The 21,485-nt window shown below is 31.8% G+C and overlaps 1 protein-coding gene across 2 annotated transcripts in view; it reads left to right on the top strand.

Moving 5' to 3' along the window:
- Cht10 (Chitinase 10) overlaps window positions 1-21,485 on the top strand; it is an 84,161-nt gene that overhangs the window by 36,121 nt on the left and 26,555 nt on the right. For both annotated transcript variants that reach the window (XM_076394396.1, XM_076394395.1), the window contains exons 2-7: window positions 1,493-1,578; window positions 9,904-10,148; window positions 14,551-14,840; window positions 18,366-18,563; window positions 18,618-18,824; window positions 21,157-21,443. In XM_076394396.1, the coding sequence (XP_076250511.1) occupies window positions 1,561-1,578; window positions 9,904-10,148; window positions 14,551-14,840; window positions 18,366-18,563; window positions 18,618-18,824; window positions 21,157-21,443 (1,245 nt within the window). In that variant the 5' untranslated portion in view covers window positions 1,493-1,560. The remainder of the gene's footprint in view (window positions 1-1,492; window positions 1,579-9,903; window positions 10,149-14,550; window positions 14,841-18,365; window positions 18,564-18,617; window positions 18,825-21,156; window positions 21,444-21,485) is intronic.

The raw sequence follows: 21,485 nt of genomic DNA, 5'->3' as shown, positions 1-21,485 counted from the left end.
TACGGTTCGTTTTCAAGTCATCACTTTCAGCCAATCAAGTCAATTAATCTATCGAAAACTTGTTCACGATTCTGCCATTTATCTATGTGTTCCTTTGTAGTATGCTCTGAAGCCATATGTTTTTGTTCCATTGTTTCTAAAAAAAGTAAATTACATAAAACACAAAGATTTATATTATCTTTACCTAATGACAATTTCAAACAGTTCTGCATATTCCCGATTTCTTTGAGAATATTTTCCAGATTAACAGGAATAATTGTATTAAATTACGATTATATGGGGAACGCAAAAATCCACCAACTCTTTTCATATATTTTATTCCGAATAGAACCAATATTAAGGTGATATTGATTTGTCACCGGTTTCGCATGTGGATCTTTGGTGAGTCTAATATTATATTGTTCTTCAAGTTTTGAGAGATTTTAGTCACAGTGTCTTTCCAATAAAAACCATAACAACTTAATATTTAGTAGTATCAGTATATACCCCACTAACGCATTTTATTGGCCCCAATATCTCGTTCCTGTTCAAAGTAAGTCATAAGAGATACAATCTGTTGCTGATTTATTGGATTTTGCATTTTCAATTAGAGTAATTACAAATATTATCTCTAATGTTTTGACGAGTTTTGAAGACATTTGAATCTATAGAATTGACTCGATTCGGCTTCTATTCGATTACATTTTCTGACACGTCAGACTGAAGATTATATCTCTTTTTAACTAAAATAAAATGAAAGGGAAAAGTACGATCTGATTCTAAAACGAATTTGACGTGATGATGATATGATTTTATTAAGGATTTTAATTCATACATACAGAACAAATGAATAATTTTCTTCAATACCTAAGATTTTCATTTTCAGAGATTAACATTTTCTATGGATTTGCGACATATCCTAAATAATTAATTTGTGATGCCATATTCATCACTTCCAAGAAAGCGACCCGCCTATAGTTAATAAACAGAAAATAAATAAATACAACAATGGTAATTCCAAAGCGTAGAACTTGTCAGCACGGACGTTCGAATGCCCGCCTTATCCATCCGCCTAAATTCACAGTACGGTCAACATTAATCACCAATTTCAGACGTTCCCGATCTAAAAAACAACAACTTTGCGGTTTAGTCAAAGCTCCGTTTACCTTATACCTTGTCACAATGCTGTTTCCTCTGATTCACCACCCACACGTCTCCAGCTAGCTTATTTGCACACAAACACACGCATCTACCCATATTTCTTCATAGTCACGTCGTGGTAGTCAGCGTCCAAGTGCAGCGACGCTATCAAGGACTGATACACGAATTAGAATTCCGAATCTGAACTTCACTGAAATAATATTGGTCAGTGGAACTCACGTATCGTTCAAGTTCGATCCCTGTCGACTTTGCTTTTGTACATCGTTTTCTTCTGTTTCTTTTCACCGTCATGACCGCCGCCTCGTTAGTAGCGACGCGAATTCGATTGTTTTGACTGTGATTTTTGTTTCAGTGCTTCGTTACGTACGTAAGGGTATGAGGATCGACTAAGGCTTTACCTCGAAGAAGAAAACACAGAAGATGAAGTTCCACATTATCGTAAGTACAATATAATTTTTTGTTTTTTTTTTTAAATTTCGAATATTATTATAAAATAGATTGAAAATGTTATTATTGATTTTTTTATAGAAAACTGCCGTAACTTTAAATTTGTTCATGTATATAACAATATAAAAATTACAATATTAAATATTAGTTTAAATTTAGTTTTTTCAATTATATTAAATTTTTCACGCATATTAAATTAATTAAAATTATAAAATAAAATATTCTTAAAATATGATAAAAACTAAAAATACATTTTTATTGCTTCACATTTTATTTATCTTTTATTCTTTAATATATTTTTGATATGAATACAATATAATGACATATCATTAAAATTAAAAAGTTTTGTTTGAAAATATGTCCTTCATTATAATCATCTAGTCAATTAATCCAAAACGTCTTTTTTAAAACATATTTATATTTTTATATGCTATATGTTCCATTAATTTTCAGAGAATCACAAAAACAGATTATTATTATAAGATTTTTTCTTATTATTTAACATAAAACGGAAGTAGAACAAAAATATGGATATCAAAAGTCAACATTTTTCACGCCATTTTGTTTTAATTTTAAAGTTACAAGGAGTCAGATTTGTTGGATAAGTTGGATGTAATGATAAGTCCAGCTAATAATTTGACTTGGCTTGAATCTGTATAGATACGTCTGGTCACTGCCTGAAGAGGGTTTCAACATTTTCAAATGAGGAACATTTTCTTTACTATTTTTGCTCAACTATTGCATATACGTTAATATTTCAATCTATCGATACTTTTAAACTATGCTATGAACTTCATTTAACATTAGTCTACTAATAAGTTTCTTACTTCAACCGTTCTATATGGCAGGTGCCTTAGACAAATTATCTTCAATAGTACGTGAGCTTTTTCTTGGATATATATATCTCTCTAAGTCTCCTTTTACCAACTATAGGTTTATCTCAACAGGGCCTAAAGTTTAACGTGGGCTCCGAACCACGGTCCTCAGCATTAAGCCTAGCCACTGGCGAAGACCAACTTTAGAAATCATCCCAGAAGACGTCCGGTCTTACCCAGCCTGGTCACTGGCATGACTGGGATCATCATTTTGCTTGTCGGATTTTACACTCTTGCCTAGAACATTCACAAATGTTAAACAATCACGAACATGAATTTACGACCATGCCCCATCGTCTTTACCACTGCGCCGGTCAAATTGTTTTTAATTTTAACAATTCAATATCAATGACTATTTTCTTTTCTAAAATCTTAATTAAAGGATGGATTTAGATTATTATTGCTAGTTGAAATGCTATTAAATATATACAATTATTTATATTGTCAACACATTATATATATTTATATATAAATAAGCCGCCTATTTTTTATTTAACAAGAGTCATTAAACTCTTAGTACCCGAATAATTAAAATAATTTTTGGAATATAATTCTGCATTAACTATCTTCAAAAAACTTTCAAATAACTCTATTTGTTGGTTAAGATTCAATTGATTAAGATTATTAAAGGTTAAGGATTAACCTTCAAAAATATACTGAATTGAATAGGAAAATCATGAAATGGGAAAATTAATAAAACTGAAGCCAAATTTTTCCAAACGCATATTTTTACTAATGCTTCAACACGATCTTTAAACGTAGAGATGTTAAGACCTGCCTATAAGTTCAAGGTTGTTTTAGCTGCAATGTCTGGTCAGATTTTGAGTGTTGCCCTCCATACCAAATTCATCAGAACTAAATCAATGAATATATTAGAAAACACATGTAAGAAATTTCGTTTGTTGGAAAATTAAAAGTTTGGTTCAAAGACGCAAATCGATGGTAACACAAAAAATTAAAAATTGACAATATCTGAAGCCAGAACAGATATTTACCGAATGTTAACCATAGTAGAATTTAATAAAGAATGTACAGGATAAAGTGTTCTAGAATTGACCACAACAAATTGATTCAAACAATGAACGGTCCAAAAGTTATGTGTATATATCACGGTATGTCAAATAATTAATGATGACACTGCAATTAGCTGACAAATTAGCACAAATATTCATACACTAGCGCATGTATTCATTTTCTAATAAAATTCGCATATTTCTCTGAAACAAAAACTTGTAATGAATACATTTAAAACATAAAAACATTTCAAATGACTCATAAGGTTACTCATTATATGAAAAAAAGAATAGAGCGCCCAATTTGGAATCTCAATGAACTCATTGCATTACAAACAAAAAATGCAAAATACATCGAAGATTTGTTGTTTCGCATTGATAATTTATTATCATATTAATCAAATAAGGTTCTATGCAAAAACAAACAAAATACGAAATATCTGACAAAAAAAAAAACAAACGGTACATTTATACTAATTTAATCGACTGAATGGTTCGAAATTTCCATTATAATGCTGTTATTTCTTAACAAATCGTAATTTTAATTTCTGATTAAGATGATGTTGTAACAATGTAATTGTCAAATTCACCTTAACTCAGGTCTAGGATGGCTTTGATAAAACAAACGCACACTTAATATTGGCGAACGATGACGTTTATTATCCTTTCAAATCAATGGAGGTATTATTTCGTTAGCTATGGGATACTGAAGTGTATAAACACCGTCATTTTATTAACCAGTTCGTGTAGAAGTACGTGATTAAATGTAGTCGAGTGCAGTGCACTTGATGTACGCCTTTTTCTGTACTTTTTGTAAAAAAAGAAAGACAGTGGACTGAATCGATCGATTAAAACTTTAATTCTTCCAATTGACTGATATTTTTTAGACAAAAGAAGCAACGGAATGAAGTTGTCATCAGGTGGCTTGTAATTAAATGTGTGTTAATTATTCTTCCAGTGACCGTTACTGTATCGGCGAAGCTGTCTGAAATTTAATTAGGACGATTTAATTTATTTTCTGTCCTGTTCTGAAGCCGATGTATCCACGGTCAAAGCAATTCCCTTGAATGTCATTAACGTGTTAGCCGACAAATTTTTTATTAAAAATATATAAAATAATATTTTCTGATACAAAAATATAATTTTGACAATTTTCAGAACAAATTAGAATATATTACAGAAATATTTAGATAATACTTAAAATTATTCTTCATCGACCAATTCCTCTGACGCTTATTTACTTGACTCTGTAGGCTGTCTGAGTAGTTTCGCAGATTTTTAAGCTAAAGCATGCTCCATATTTCTACTAAAGTATGATTATTTTTCATATCATTTGTTTCATTTCGAAATAATGAAGTAAAAAATCACTACTTTATTCGAACTAGAATGTGACATGCTTGTTAACATATTACTTTAGCTATATCTGAAAGTCCTTTTAACGAACTAAGTTTTTTCTAACCTCGTTCTTCTTTAAGTTTAACTATGTGTTCTTTACTTTTTAACAAAATTATACGTATTGAAAGGAACACGTAATTAGTAAATAGCTGATGTGCATTTTAATCATCAGTTTTGATTTTTCATAGCAGTATTTCATATATCTCAGGTCTAAAATGTTTAAATGTAAGTAGTTAAATCAATTCATTTTCTTTATACGAGGGTCACTATTTATATTTCGGGAATAGAAAAAAAAAACAAAGCTGCTGATATATTTTTATAATTTTTCAAAGTACCCGCCACGATGATCGATACACTTTTGCATACTCTTCAAAACATTTATTCCATTCCGAATAAGGTATCTTCAAAACATGATTTTTGAACGGTTCGATAGCTTCTTCAGACGATGAAAATCGTTGACGTTCTTCTCGGATGGGAACAAAAAGGAGTTATTGGGTGCCAAATCAGTGCTGTACGGCGGATGACCCATCAATTCCATGCTTTGAGTGCTCAAATAGTCTCTTGTTTGAGCCAATGTGTGAGAGTTCGCATTGAAAAGATGAAGAACAATCCGGCGTCTCTTGTTTGTTTTCATTATTTCACCGAAGACTTCTGGCAAACAAATGGTTGTGGATCAATCAGAATTTACTGTTCTATGATTCTCTAGCGGCACTGTTGCAAAATGACCAATTTTCACGAAGAAACAGGCCACCATTTTCTTTGAAGTGATCGTGGACGAACAACTTTTGTTGGATTTGGTTCATCTTGGTACAACTATACAATCGACTGCTGCTTAGCTTCGGGCTCATACGAATATATCCATGATTCGTCACCTGTCACGATTTTATAATCGTATTTCGAAGCACCGCGATTGTATTTCTTAGCATTTCTTCGCACCAATCGACACGAGCCTTTTTTGAGCAATTGTCAAATTGTGTGAGATCCAACGCGAACATAACTTTCGCACAGCTAAGTGTTCATATAAAATCGCATATATGCTGGTGGAACTAATGCTTAGGGATGCATTATGGATGATCAATCTCACAATAGGTAACATGACGTTCTTGCTTAATCATTTCTCATACAGCATCGATGTTTTCTGGCACAACAGCCGATATTGGATGACCTTGCGACATACGATGGTTTTTAATGGAGCTTCGTCGCCAAAAGTCAAATTAAGTTGATTGATGCACCCTTGTTATGATAATCCACGACGAAAATCGTCAAAAATCATCGCACGAAAATGTTCACGATTCAGTTCCATTTTTTGCCGAGACGAAACCTTTAACTAAATATAAAATAAACAAATAGCATCCGTGCGACAAAATGTTCTGAGTACGTATATCGTCAAAAATGCCAAATTTGTTGCCAATTCCCGAAATATAAATAGTGACCCTCGTATATTCTTGCGATTAGGGAATATATAATATATTACATATATTAGCTCATTATTAATTATTTATTTATTATCCTATTAGATTTAGATAATTTACATATATAGTATGTTCAAAGATATTTTATACATACGTCATTTAAATTTGTGACATTAACAAGTAATGTTGACGCATCAACATTTTTTTTTGTTTTAGCTCAGTTTGGCATTGACATACAACAAAATTCTAATCTAAATAATATAATTGAATAAAAATGTTATCAAATATAATGTATTCTTACATTATAGTACATCTAAAAACTACAGTTAATTATACAGCCACAATAGTTTATAGGTTAGAAATATAATCTCTTACCACTATTGCTTTCAATAATTAATACGTCTGAAAACCGGACCACTTTGACAGGCTCATTCGTTTACGTGTTCGAACTAATCAGCCAGTATTGTGTCTCTTTTTAACTAGAATAAAATGACAAGGAAAATATTGTCTGATTCTAAAACAAATTTACAAATTGTGACAGGCAATACATTAGACATCTTGATGACCTTTGTAAAAAAAAACTTTAAATAGACAATAGTTCATTTTTTACATATAGGTTTTTGCGTGTATTTTGATCAGCGACATCTTTTGCTGAAACTGCGAAATATCAATGTAAGCAACTCAATCTAAAATAACTGTTAAATCCGATGCTTTTAACATTTACCATCATAAAATTTGAATTAACCATTTAGCATTATTGAATTATTCAGTGTATTCAGACGCTAATCATGGGATAACAATAACATTATTACCATTCATTATTGCCCATTGGCCCAGAGTCTTGCCTAATTTTATCAAAACAGGTCAAACACTCAAAGAACTTTCAGACCATTAGATCAAGTAATAGAATCATATGTTGCAAAAGGAACTTATTAAAATAACTATTCTATACATTCCAAAAATTCTATAAAGTCCAGTGATTCTTAAAACTAAAACTAACTGCCATTTTGGATCTTAGTAGATAAGTATCAAAAGATTTCAAATTATCGTGATATTTATTAGTACTGAGATTGGTCAATTTTATTATTATCTATTGTTAAATGGGTCCATTTAATAATAACGCCAATGATTCTATATAACTTTAACCATTTCTGGATTTCTTCAAACTTTTTCCTCGATTTCATTGTCAGTTTTTCATCTTAAAGTTTAACTTAATATTTGGCTTATTAAGATATCTACCCAGTTGGAATTCATATGTATTCTATATTAACTGTTTTTCTGTATTGACTTAACACATGTGTTTAGAAAGAAGAATTTTATCTTAGATTCATCTTAGGATGACGTCTAAATAATGAGTAAAACTAATTTACCACATATTTGTTATTTTGAAATGGTCACTCTTAAAAATCCTAAAATATGTATTGATTGATGCCAGCTTATTAATTAAATTACAAGTGTTTTAATTAAGTTCCGCTGTATTTCATCATAATGTATATTTTAAAAAATTATAATAGTACAATACTTTTTACTCAAGTGATTTGTCTAATATTTTCCATACTAATATAATGTTTATGTGTATCGATAGTGTTATTCTAACATTGTTTATGCTATCTATCATCTCTTTCTCACTGCATTCCTGATCTGCCCAGTGGTCATTCTTATTGCGGAGGTGTCTGAGTCTTAAGAGGTTGTTGGTCCTATTATTGATGAAAAATTAATTCTGCTAAACGCCTCTTCATTGGGACAGGTCTAACACGTAAACTACAAGACAATAATTTTAATGATGTGTCCATTATGATTTAGATATTTGACAATTAACATAACAGATATAAAAAATGATGGCACATTTAAGCGATATATACAGAGGCTAGACAAAGTAACATAAACATATTACTGTCAAACACTACCATATTTCAAGATGATAATGAGCCAGTACACACAGACAAAAAGATTCGGTCTTGATTTTAGGAAATCAGAATGTCATAAAAAATCTTCCCTGACCAGCACAATCACCAGCCCTCAACATAATTTTAGTTGAGAGAGTGAGTAGTAGATTTCCATCACCAGAGTCATTAAAGCAATTAGCAGATGTTTTGGTACTAGAATGGGATTACACTCTACTGGAAACTCCTTAGACAGTATTCCGCGAAGAATTTCAGCTATTTTAAAAGGAAATATTGGTTCAACATCTTCTTAATAGATATTGTCTATATGCCAGATGTTCATATTATTGATTTGATTTGTAAATTGATATGGAACTATGTATTTCCAACATTTTCAGATATTTTCATAGAATTTATTGGAATAAATGGTATTCAGAAGAAGCAGAGTCTGGTGGTTGTAATAGGATTTTCTATTTAAGCGTTCATATGGATTTCTATGTTCTAAGTTTAATTTTCATCGTTATGTTTTTAAATAAAAATTACTTTGGTTTGAAAACAGAAACAAAGATAACATATTGTACTTATACTGTATTATATACAAATTATTAGGCCCAAAAACGTTTAGCGTTCGATTACAAGTAATTGAGAAAATCCAAAAGATGGGAAGATAACTGCCACGTTAATTGGCAAATAGAAAATCGAAAAATCGTCTGTGAAATACAGCTTCAAACGTATGATCGGAAATCATTTCTGCATCAAGTAGTGAAGGGTGATGAAAAGTGGATTTATTTTGAAAACCCTAAACGCAAAAAATCATGATTATCACCTACAAAGCCGACCAATCGAGTCGAAGGCCAAATAGGCCTGTATTTTATGGAACCAGAGTGGTGCGACGTAATAGGAACTATTGAAACCTGGTGAAATAGTTAATAGTGATCGCAACAACGAATGATCAATTTGAACCATAAAATGATCGAAAACGTTCAAAATTGGCCCGAAAACACGGTAAAGTGATTTTACAACACGATAACGCGTCTCATAAAGCAAAATTGGTCAAGAAAGTGTTGAAACCACTTGAATGGGTTGAAGCACTTGAAGCTTGGGAATGGGAAATAGTTTCCAGATCTTTCCCCGTCTGACTATCAAGTTTTCCCATCAGTACCCGATGTACGCGCTTGCAGAACAGCACTTTCGCCAATTTCGGAGAAATTAGAAAATGGCTCGATGAATGGTTTTGCTGGAAGGACCAACAATTTTTTGGGATGAAATCCACAAATTGCCTGAAAGATTTTCAGTATTGTACCAACCTTTTCAAGCGTATTCACACTTTTTAGAATTGTTCTATGCGTCACTGCCACCCAATCAATGTTTTTGTAAAGTTCGTTCCGAAAAAATATTCCATACTGACTGAATTTCTAAGACCGGTACTACTGATTAACATACATCGACCGCAGATTTGTTGTGTTCACACAACATAAACAAATATAAACTTTTGTTTGACGCATCTTGTATTATAATTACTCTTCCGTGGTGTAACTTATCATGAGAGAGAATCTATCAAGACATTATCAAGAAAGAATCTATAAAACTGACGAAAGTCAACGATCATAAGATCTAGACACTGAGAGTACTTTCAGTGGTTTTTCTTTGTAAATACAACTAGCATAATATAATAAAGATTTAATTATAATTTAAAGTAGTTGATATATGGTCGGTAAAACCCTTTTTTAATTTTCAGACTGGTGTGGCACTGCTCATCGCCATCCAAAGTACGGAGCAACGCAGCTCCGTTCACCGATCGAACCGAGTCAAACGAGATGAACATATACCACCCTTGGACGTGCCCACGTTCCGAAGAGACTCCGTGGAGCACATGCCCGATATCGATATGTACGGCAGCTTGAAAGCAGCCTATATGACGCTGGAGGAGTATGGAAGTAAAAGTTTACCTCTGAGAACGGCGGTGGAAAGCGTACCAGATACGTAAGTATCCCTAAATTGGACGGGCAAAGGCGAAAACCGAAAATCGAGAGTTTCCTTTCTTCAACGTCCGATTCGGCTATAAACGATGGCAATGAATGATATTCTAACTGTGTCAAATACGGCCTGTCAATAACCTTGGCTAGGACACAGGTGCGGAAGTAGACACCCAACAGTTTCCTTGACCATGATTCATATATATCGTGTTTGTACCATTAACGATTTGGACATGAAAAGTGAATTTAAATGTTTGCACCGTCAAATCCTAATATTTATTATGTATAGTTCAGAACATTTATAAAATTTTAACACTTATAGTATTGTCATTATCGGGGAAGTAAAAATTTAGAGAAAAATATTTTTAAGTGACTTCAAAAAATAAATAAAGAACTCACTAAAAAGTAAAAAATAATCAATTTTAGATTTTTAAAACAATAAAAAACGTTTTCAATTAAAATATATACATAATATATTATTATTAATATATTACTATTTATTTAATTCTTTAATTTATTCTTATATTTATTATAATTTAGCTTAATACCTACCTATACTTATTTATCTGTTTACAATATTATTTTAAATACTACTAACTGGTCAGTTTGAAGTCGGTGCCGAGCAACAAATTAGATTTGTTTTGTTCGTAATTTAATTTTGTACATATGACATAAAATTACATTTTTATTTTTGTATTGTTTATATTGTAATTGTTGAATATTGTAAATATTGCAAATAGTATAATAGGTATTCACAATAAAACACTCAATAATTATCTTCGTCCATAGTTGAAAAATGTTAACCAATTGTCTTTAGAAATGCCATCAAAATATGCCTTAACAGCGATATCATTCTTTAATTTTGAGTTAAATATTTTCGTTTGCAAATATAATATTTCTCAGAGCTCCAAATACATATAGTCGTACATAATCAATTCTAAAGAATAAATGAAATATTCTATATAATTGATTTTGTTTGCACTTAGCTGCACTGAAAGGTTATCACTATTGTGTAGGTAGTACCAGAATAGCAAATAATTAAATTAGGTGATACTAGTTTACTTATGGATAGGAGAGGGGCCACAAGCGTATATTGTCTAGGGCATCAAGTACTCTTAACCCGAAACTATGTATAATATTGCCTTATTTCTAATAGTTAAATAACTTGAATCCCCTCCTTCACTAAGCATAGTAAAAAAACAAGTTCATCAATATATCATTTCCTTCCAATCTTCTAATTTAATAGTAGCTATTTTTCTCGTATTTCCATAAAGTTTCTCATTTACGACTCTCTCAGTTTTAGTGGTATTTTTTTAACCTGTTGTTTATTATTGGAAAATTATAGCAAAAGTCAAAATTCAAAACATTTAGCATCAAACCACACTTATTTAAAAACGCCAATGGAAATTACTGCGTACGTCAATTGAAAAGTCATATGTTTTTTAGTTAGACCTAATCATCAAAAGATGCTTGTATAAATTTGACAGCTGTCGGATCATTAGTTTGAATTATAGCATTTTGAGTGAAACAACTTTTGTTATTCTGAAAAAATACAGTTTTACAGAAAGCCAACTGTCAAGGATTGGTATGCTAAATTTAGTTGTGGTGAAATGAGCACCGAAGACGGTGAACGCAGTGGACGCCTAAAAGAGATTGTTACCGAATAAAACATTTAAAATATCCACAAAATGATCTTGAGTAACCGTAGCAGACACTTTAAAGATATCAACTGAACGTATAAATCATATCATTCACGAATATTTGGGTATGAGAAAGCTCTGTGCAAAGTGGATGCCGCACAAGCTCACTTTTAACGACGAATTGATGATTCGGAGTAGTGTTTGAAGATGATCAAACGTAATTAACCCGAGTTTTGCGTCGATATATGACAATGAATGAAACATGGCTCCATCATTTCACTCCGAAGTCCAATTGACGGTCATCCGAGTGGACTGTACACGATGAACCTGCTCCAAATCGTGGGAAAACGCATCAGTGCTTGCAGTGCAGTGCAGACTGCCTTGAAAAGGAAGGACCGTCAACCGTTATTGGAACGTTTGAAAGTTGAAATCACCGAAAAACAGCCGCATTTTAAGGAAAAGAAAGCGCTGCTTCACCAAGATGATGCACCATTTCACAAGTCCGTGAAAACGATAGCAAAAATCCATGAATTGGGCTTCGAATTGCTTACTCATCTACCGTATTCTCCAGATCTGCCCCCCAGCGACTATTTCCTGTTCTCAGATCTCAAAAGAATGCTCGCTGCTAAGAAATTTTCGTCGAGTGAAGAAGTGATAGCCGAAACTCGGGCCTATTTTGAAGCAAAGAACAAATCGTAATACAAAAATGGTATTGAAAAGTTGGAGGGTCACTATAATCACTGTAGCACCCTTGAAAGGAATTACGTTGAATAAAAAAAATGTTTGCTAAATAATGTGTTTCACTATGGCAGGCCGGGGACTTTTCAATTGACCTATTATAGTGAGTAGTTAATTTAGTAAATTTCACTGCCAGATTTTCGATATTTTCTTCCACAAACCATTTTTGTCGCATCGTTGCAACAATATTTTCTAGGTTAACAACAATTAAAAGTTAACTTAATTCCCGTATACAATTAAGTAACAATATTGTTCAACATTCTTTAGAGCATGAATTGTTGCTACCGCACGAGATCGATCGCTTCAAAGATCGATATTAAACTTTCCTCACGTTTTTCGACGATAACCAATTACAATTTAAAAATAATTTAGAGTATATGTGTCAATTACTCTCTAACGCTACTAATACTAATTCAATGGCGCCAACTACGAAGGATAAATTGGGTGTGGAAGAATTTCGATTCTAACAGTGATTCGTATGCAAAGGAATCACTTGTCGCGAATTATTGAATTAGTTTTATTTGATTAAATATTGTGCGTCGATTATAAACAACTAGTATGTATGAGTGTATGAAGGATAATACAATTAAATGAGTTGAAAACTATAAGGTCTATTTAAAAAGACATTCTTCTTTAAAACTAAAAAAAAATTCTCTGCCCAATTCTCCTATGTTAATTTGTTTTTCTAGAGTGATTAATCTTCTATGATATTTTCTGTGTTGCCACATCTTGTGAGTTGTCAAGAAACAATAAGTAATAGGTCAATTAAAAAGTTCCCGGCCTGACACATATATAGCGCCACAAGAATTAAATCCATATGTTTTTTAGTTAGCCCTAACCCTCAAAAGATGCGTCTATAAATTTGACAGTTCTCGGATCATTAGTTCGTGAATTATAACAGTTTGAGTAAAGCAACTTTTGTTATTGTGAAAAAAATGTATAAAAAGGAATTTCGCGTGTTGATAAAATATTACTTTTTAAAGGGAAAAAATACAGTTGAAGCAAAAACTTGACTTGATGCCGACTTTTCGGACACTGTCCCAGAAAAATCAACCATCAAGGATTGATATGCTAAGTTTAGACGTGGTGAAATGAGCACCGAAGACGGTGAATGCAGTGGACGCCCAAAACAGGCTGTTAACGACAAAAACATTTAAAAAATCGACAAAATGATTTTGAATTACCGTAAATTAAAATTGAATAGAATAGCAGACACTCTAAAGATATCAACTGAACGTGTACATCATATCATTCACGAATATTTGGGTACGAGAAAGCTCTGTGCAAAGTAGGTGCCGCGCGAGCTCACTTTTGACCAAAAACAACGACGAGTTGATGATTCGGAGCAGTGTTTGAAGATGATCAAGCATAATAAATCCGAGTTTTTGCGTCGACATATGACAATGGATGAAACATGGCTCCATCATTTCACTCCGAAGTCCAATCGACAGTCATCCGAGTGGACTGCACACGAGGAACCCGCTCCAAAGCATGGGAAAACACAACAGTCGGCTGGTTATGGCGTCTGTATTTTGGGATGCGCATGGAATAATTTTCATTGACTACCGTGAAATAGGAAGAACCATCAACGGCGACTCATACATAGCGTTATTTGACCCTTTGAAGGACGAAATCGCCGAAAAAACGGCCGCATTTGAAGAAGAAGAAAGTGTTGCTTCACCTGACAATGCACTGTGTCACGATTTTGGAAAAACGATAAAACTAATTTTGCCAAAAAAATGTGCTTTACTATGGTATGCCGGGGACTTTTCAACTGACCTGTTATATTTCATACGATTTCCTTAGGATATAAAATATATAACTCATTTGGTTAGATGTTGATGTCCATTGTAACTATTGAACGAAGTCGTGTTTTAAACTAAAATTTTTTAAGCTTTCTTAATAATATATTCACTAATGTTGACATTTTCTCTGAACTGTACTTTCGGACTTTCTGGTCATACGCTCCAAAATTATTTATTTTATTGTATAAAATGTTATTGATATTTACTTCAACATTTTATTTTTCAGTGCTGAAAGTTCGCGTCGTCTTCCATTGCGTGACGCCATCGAGAAACGCTTACTTCCGGATGATCTGGAAGAAATCGAGTTCTTGCGTAGCCGAAGACCATCAGAACCGAGTGATTTTTTAGAAGAACCTTTTAATACCCAGTTCCGATCGCCTATAAAGTACTCGAACGCCGAGACATTTCAGCAATTAATTGCCGGATACGCGGCTCCATACAGAATTGACAATTACGGGTACCAGCAGCTACTCGCAAGCCCTTACGGTTTACATAGAGGACGAGCTTTGGATTTAGGTGAGTAACAAATTAACTTTTATATTAATCTTTACCTATTATTATAATTAATAATATAGAGTTTTGTTTTTAAATTATTATACTTAAATAAAAATAAATATACAAACATTTTAAAATAGCTTTAACTAAAATTTCCCGCTAACACTAATTCCTAATTAAAATTTTATTTTTATTTAATATATTTTATTAAGTTATTAAATTTTAATAGTGAATAAGGATAGAAAAGCTATTGTTATTTCATCCAGAATCTTGTAACTTGTTTATTTATGGATACTAAATCTACTATATCATATTCTTACGTAAAGCTTTGGCATTTGTCATAAAACACTTTGAGATCCTAGAGTCATTTGATGTTTAGAGTAACTTTAAAAATGATATATTGTCTTTTTTAAACCTCGAAATAGACTAAATCAATAACAATACATTATCGAAATTAACTTGACTTTTGGTATTTAAGCACAATCTGAATTGTTATCAAACCATATATGTTATCATAACCATATTATTATGTAATTTTTACATTATTACTATACATTGCTGACTAACATAAAATTTGTCTTTACAATAACTTAATATTATATCTTATATCTTAATATTATATAGCCCCATGTTTTCTCTGGTATAATAATGTTTATGTATTAGCACCGTTGTTTTTCTATTAAATGTACCTAAATACATTACACACGATCAAATGGTTTGATTATTTTAAGTCTGTGTCCTGTTCTGGTGTTATACAAAAGTGGTAATACTTTGATATTGACAGTGAATAAGTTAATCAGTCATGTAGTATCTGAATGTACCTACAATACTTTTCAAAACTTTATTCTGGGAATCTTACTTTGTATTACTTTTCGCGGAACATCCCCATTATTCAATTCCTTATGTCCGTACAGACTTCAATACTTGCTTGTATAATGGCAATTCTTTATGTACTGATAGTTGTGATTTTCTTCCAATTATCCAATAAATTTTGCTATGTTTAAATTGAAGTTCTTTCCTTTTATTTTTTATATGTTTTAGTGTCGTTATAGATCAAGATTCATTCCAGGAGACTTAATGTTATTACTATATGAAATATTAGTATTATTTATTGTTATTGGTACTTGTGTGGTCTGATTATACGTAAACTGCACATGCACATATTTACTTTCCTTAATTTGTATATTCCAGTTTTGAGTCCATTTATGTATGTCTTATTGTTATTTGTTTTGGTTTAATTTTCGTGTAGATTGTTCACTATTGCCTCCGACAGCAAACATCGCAGACAATGTAGCCATCGTGAAATTTTCCATTTGCAGTATATCACATATGTAGAGTAGGTAAAAAATTGGCCACAATATACTTCCTTGTGATACACCTGCTTTAGCTTTTTTTATTGTAGAATAAGTTTCCTCTTTTTTGGGTGTACCTACAATACTTTTCAAGACTTTATTCTGGGAATCTTGTATTGTATTTATATTATATTTCGCGGAACATCCTCATAATTGAATTCCTTATGTCCGTACAGACTTCAATACTTGCTTATCCAATAAATTTTGCGATGTTTAAATTCAAGTTCTTTCCTTTTATTTTTTATATGTTTAAGTGTCGTTTTACATCAAGATTCATTCCAAGAAACTTAGTGTTATTACTATATGAAATATTAGTATTATTTATTGTTATTGGTACTTATGTGCTGTGATTATACGTAAACTGCACATGCACAGATTTACTTTCCTTAATTTGTATATTCCAGTTTTGAGTCCATTTATGTATGTCTTATTGTCATTTATCTTGTTGTAATTTTCGTGTAAGTTCTTCACTATTGTCTCCGACAGCAAACATCGCAGACAATGTAGCCTCGTGATATTTTCCCTTTGCAGTATATCACATATGTAGAGTAGGTAAAAAATCGGCCACAATACACTTCCTTGTGATACACCTGCTTTAACTTTTTTTTATTTAATGTAAGAATTTAATAGTTCAGTGTGTTGTTTCAGTAACATTTTCTCTATCTTATGAACAAGGCCATCATACCTAATGGAAGACTTCTGCTACATCTAAGTATACAACTGAACACACCTTTTTACCTTCATAGGCTTTTCCAACTACATCTCTAATTCTATGCACCTGATCAATTGTTGAATTATTGTAAATAAACCCAAACATTGGTTTGTAGGTATGAGGTTTTTCTCGGTTTCTTTAAGGTATCTTCTTTACCTTAAATATTACTGAAAGCTGAAATAGTTGTAGAGACTTTTATTTCATTTAGTAATTCTAAGTTTATACCATACGTTTCTACACAATTAACTTACATGCCGCTGTCACAGATTTACTTATTTTAATTTAAATATTTAACTTTTGATTAAATTAAATCTTAAAAAAATTGTTCAAAGGATTGATGACGTTGATGATTGACAAAATAATAATATTATAGTGAATTCTTCCTCTTCTTCCTCATTTTTTAAAATTTTTCTAAATAATTCAAAATTTCCTCTGCAATTAAGTCTTCATGAACGATATAAATATATGATATCACTGCTGCTCTATGAAGGTACTGTAAAAGTGCTTGAGAAACCATTAAAAAAAATTTAATGCAAATTATTTTTTTGTATACAAAACTAGAATTTATTGCTAATTATTATTCATCCTTGTAGATACTCAGGGCACTCGAGATGTTCGAAATAAACGTGATCATCAATTTTAATGATTTAAAATGGTTTTAAGGTAACCTCATAATGAACTGAAATAAATAAAATCTACTGAGTTGATATTTTAGCTTAAGTGATATTCGAGTATGGAGTTCCGCTTTAGTCTTTTGTTGTTTGTTCTCACATTCTCTTCTTCAGAGTCATAGATGTAAAATGCAGACACAGTAAGAACTGCAGATTATTTTTTAAATTTAAATCATTCATATTATAATATTATTCAACGTATTATCGGTCACTAGTCATTAATTTTAATTGTCTGCCTGAAGTCAATTATCTGTCCAAGCTGTCAATCATATACTATCAATGGCAATATCCCATGATGGTTTCATTTAGAATGAGCTCTTGATTATTTTTAACTTTTTTATTTAAGAAATTGTTCTTATACAAAAGTTCTCGAAAATAGTGCATTGTTGTACAATAATTCTTCGGAACTGTGAAAAAACACATTAGTTATACCAACCAAATACATAAATTATGACATATATTATAAACATAATAATAATTTTCTAAAACCAATACATTATTTTAGCAAATAGAAAAACCATATTAATATTGCATTGTCTGATTTATGATAAATTTTTACAAAAAATAGCGATACCAAAATTAATTTTATATGGATTTACATCAATTTATTTAATTACAATGTATATTATCATAATGTTTTTATCGTAACCTTAAAGATACAGTCAGGACTCATGAGACCGGAGATATAAAAATAGAATAAAATTTTGCTGCATTAATGTCATTAACATAATATATAAATTACCAGAAAATATCTAGATTATTATATAATCATTATAATTTAATCGTAATCATACAATAATCATTGTTTCAGGAAATGTCGAAGATAAAAATGAGAAAAAAATCATCTGTTATATCGAAGCAGCCGCAGCTTATCGTAAACCACCGCTTACATTCTCCGCTGAGGACATGGATCCCAACCTATGCACCCACATTATTTACGCCTTTGCCTCCATGGATCCCTATCAGTTCACTATTGTATCCAATGATGAAGAATTTGATATCGTCCAAGGTATTAAACATTGAGAGTATGAATGGGTTACTTATAAATTGCAATCACTTATAGGTGGATATAAAGCTGTAACAGGATTGAAACGTTTTAATCCGCAATTGAAGGTCTTGTTGGCTATTGGTGGAACTCGCCAGGATGCTCCCCATCGTTTCTCCAGCATGATTTCCAGCGCTAGCAAACGAAGGGACTTCATCAAATCAGCCTATAGCATAATCAGACAGTATAACTTTGATGGTATCGAGATTCATTGGGAATACCCAGGTAAGACTTATGTTATCAATATATAATTAGTTCAGTTAATTATTTTCATGTCTTCTTTAAACTTATATACAGTCTATCCAAAGTTGGTGTGAACATACGTCATCTAAATTTGTGATTCCACAATGTTGCCGCTTCAACTCTGTGTTTCAATGCATTTTATAATAAGTTTCATTAGACCTCTTCGTGGGCTATCTTTATACCATTTAAATCATATATTACCTAATACTGAACAGAGATATACTGCATGCCTGAAAGACCATATCGCATAGCCCTAAGCTAACTATAGATACCTTCCAGACAAATTCCTCTGAAATAATTGTATAAAATTGCCTGTCGCTGTTTTCATACATTTCATATATTTGATCTCTGATAGAGCTAACATCAAGTGTAAGAAATACTTTTATTTCTTGGTAAATAAAACACAGATGTTCAACAAAACATTATATTGGTCACTATCTTGATAACATAGGTAATTACAACGGTGATTACAATAACACTCGTCTATTAACTACGTCGACAAGTTCCCTTCGAGAGACTCTAAGAAACTACATTAATCCCAGTCAAGGCGCCGGCCTTTGTATACAAAAAGTATACATCTCAGCATTCCCATCGCCCGGTCCCGATACCACGTCCACCACCATTTTGATTCGTCACCCACTTCGTATGAGGCCCGTTTCTTTCAATTGAATAAAATGCGTACCTATTTAACGAATTTTTGTTTGTTGTTGTTTATGTTCGAAGTAACTGATTAGAGACGCAATCTGTTCTGTCTAACATCAGCATTTTTAATCAGCAGAGATTTGAATTTATCAAAACAAGTAAAGCGTTAAAATAACGTTTGCCGGTTTATAACCTCTCTTGTTTTGAAGAATTTTGCATACGTTTGACAACCGGACGACTTTGACAGGCTGGTTCAGTTACATGTTCGAACTTATCAGACAGCATTTCGTCTATTTTAACTAAACTAAAAGGAGGGGGAACATACTGTCTGATTCTAAAACAAATTTACAAATTGCGGCAGGCAAGACATTATATAAATTGATGACGTATGTTCACAGCAACTTTGGATAGACCATATCTATATATTCTCTTTGATTTTTAATTTGTTTTATTTATCTCAACTTAGTCATCTGTGCTGATTTTAGATTGTATTTTATTTTTAACCGGATTTATACTCTATACTTTCTGTTTTTTTATTTTAATTTGATTCTTCTCTGAAATGATCATTAACAAATTTCTGAATCATCCGTCTTCTATTTTCTATTATTTCTTGCTTTTACAAATTACTTTTTTAAATTGTTGTTTATTATAGGTACTCTCATTAATTATGATAATTTTTTTCATTTTAAAATGGCATTTATTAAGAGAAAAATTGTACAATATACATTTTCAAAATATTGTCCATAATTTTCAATAACTTTTCTCATGTTTCTGACATCATAGCGATATCGTATCGAAAAAAAAACGATATTTTTTGGTTTGCCCATTTTCGCACATCTTCAGCATTTTAAAACCCAATTCCAATCAAGTTATGTTGCATCCACCTGAACAAGTAATCAAAAGGCCCTATGTCTAGTAACTACACTGGGTGCGACAAAACTTTCCATTCAAACTGCAACAGTGCAAGTCCTGCAATGTATAGTATAACTTAATTAATTTCGATAAACATCTGCAGTAACTGTTTCATTCGGATTTAGCAGATAGCAGTATACTACCTTGCTGATCACATACCCTATACAGTAAGAATGTACGGTCATGAACATTTTAACAGAATGAATTGGAGTAACCCATCATTATTGCGCTTGAGATAGTCGTAGTAGATTTAGTTTTCAATTTTAAAATCCAGTAATAATATGCCAAATAAAATTCTATTTTGCCTAGCGGTAATGTAACCACGATATTGAAATTGTTTGAAATAACATTTCATGTAGTAATAGTAGCCATTTTACTCCCTTTTGTATCTTTCATATCGCCAATGAACATCTGGAAATAGTTGATACATCAACTATTAAGCTACCTGAAGGTTCTTTAGAACTTTGCTCTGGGTTTCCGTTCAGTAAGTTCAATTTGTTATCTTCCAATTTTTTCAAGTATCAAGACCATCCAGTTAAACAGTTAGACTGATTAACGGTTGTTTACGTTAATAATTCTCATATAGCTGATCAAAACACATACAGGCACCCAAGAAAATATTTTATAATATGATTCTTTACAAACTGAATTTTATTTTCCATATTGAAATAATTCATTTACATTATCATTCATTCGAATCTTCTAATATAACCGAAACTTGTATTATAAATTATCAAAATTTCTTTATAATTTGTTATAGGTGCAGAAGAATTCGGTGGCCAACCAGCTGACAAAGAATATTTCCAACTATTCATGGAAGAATTATCAGAAATCTTTAAAAAGTCCGGTTTAATAGTGGCCCTATCAGCACCTGCTTCGAGATTTAGAGTGGAAGACGGGTATTACCCAGCAAAGTTGAACGAAATAGTCGACTTCGTGAATCTGCAAACGTACGACTTTCATCGTGATCGTGATCCGATCACTGATCATCACGCAAACTTGAATACTCGACCCACCGATGATGGAGTAAATATCTTCATCAATGCGGTAAGGAAATTAAATTAAATCCTGTTCAAAATGGTATAGACT

This window comes from Rhynchophorus ferrugineus, unplaced genomic scaffold, assembly GCF_030347505.1.
Source record: "Rhynchophorus ferrugineus isolate W39M unplaced genomic scaffold, kcgeb_rfMv2 rfM2, whole genome shotgun sequence".
In the NCBI taxonomy this organism is placed as follows: domain Eukaryota; kingdom Metazoa; phylum Arthropoda; class Insecta; order Coleoptera; family Curculionidae; genus Rhynchophorus; species Rhynchophorus ferrugineus.
The sequence above is the reverse complement of the archived record's forward strand: the minus strand, read 5'-3'. Positions and strand labels throughout refer to the sequence as shown.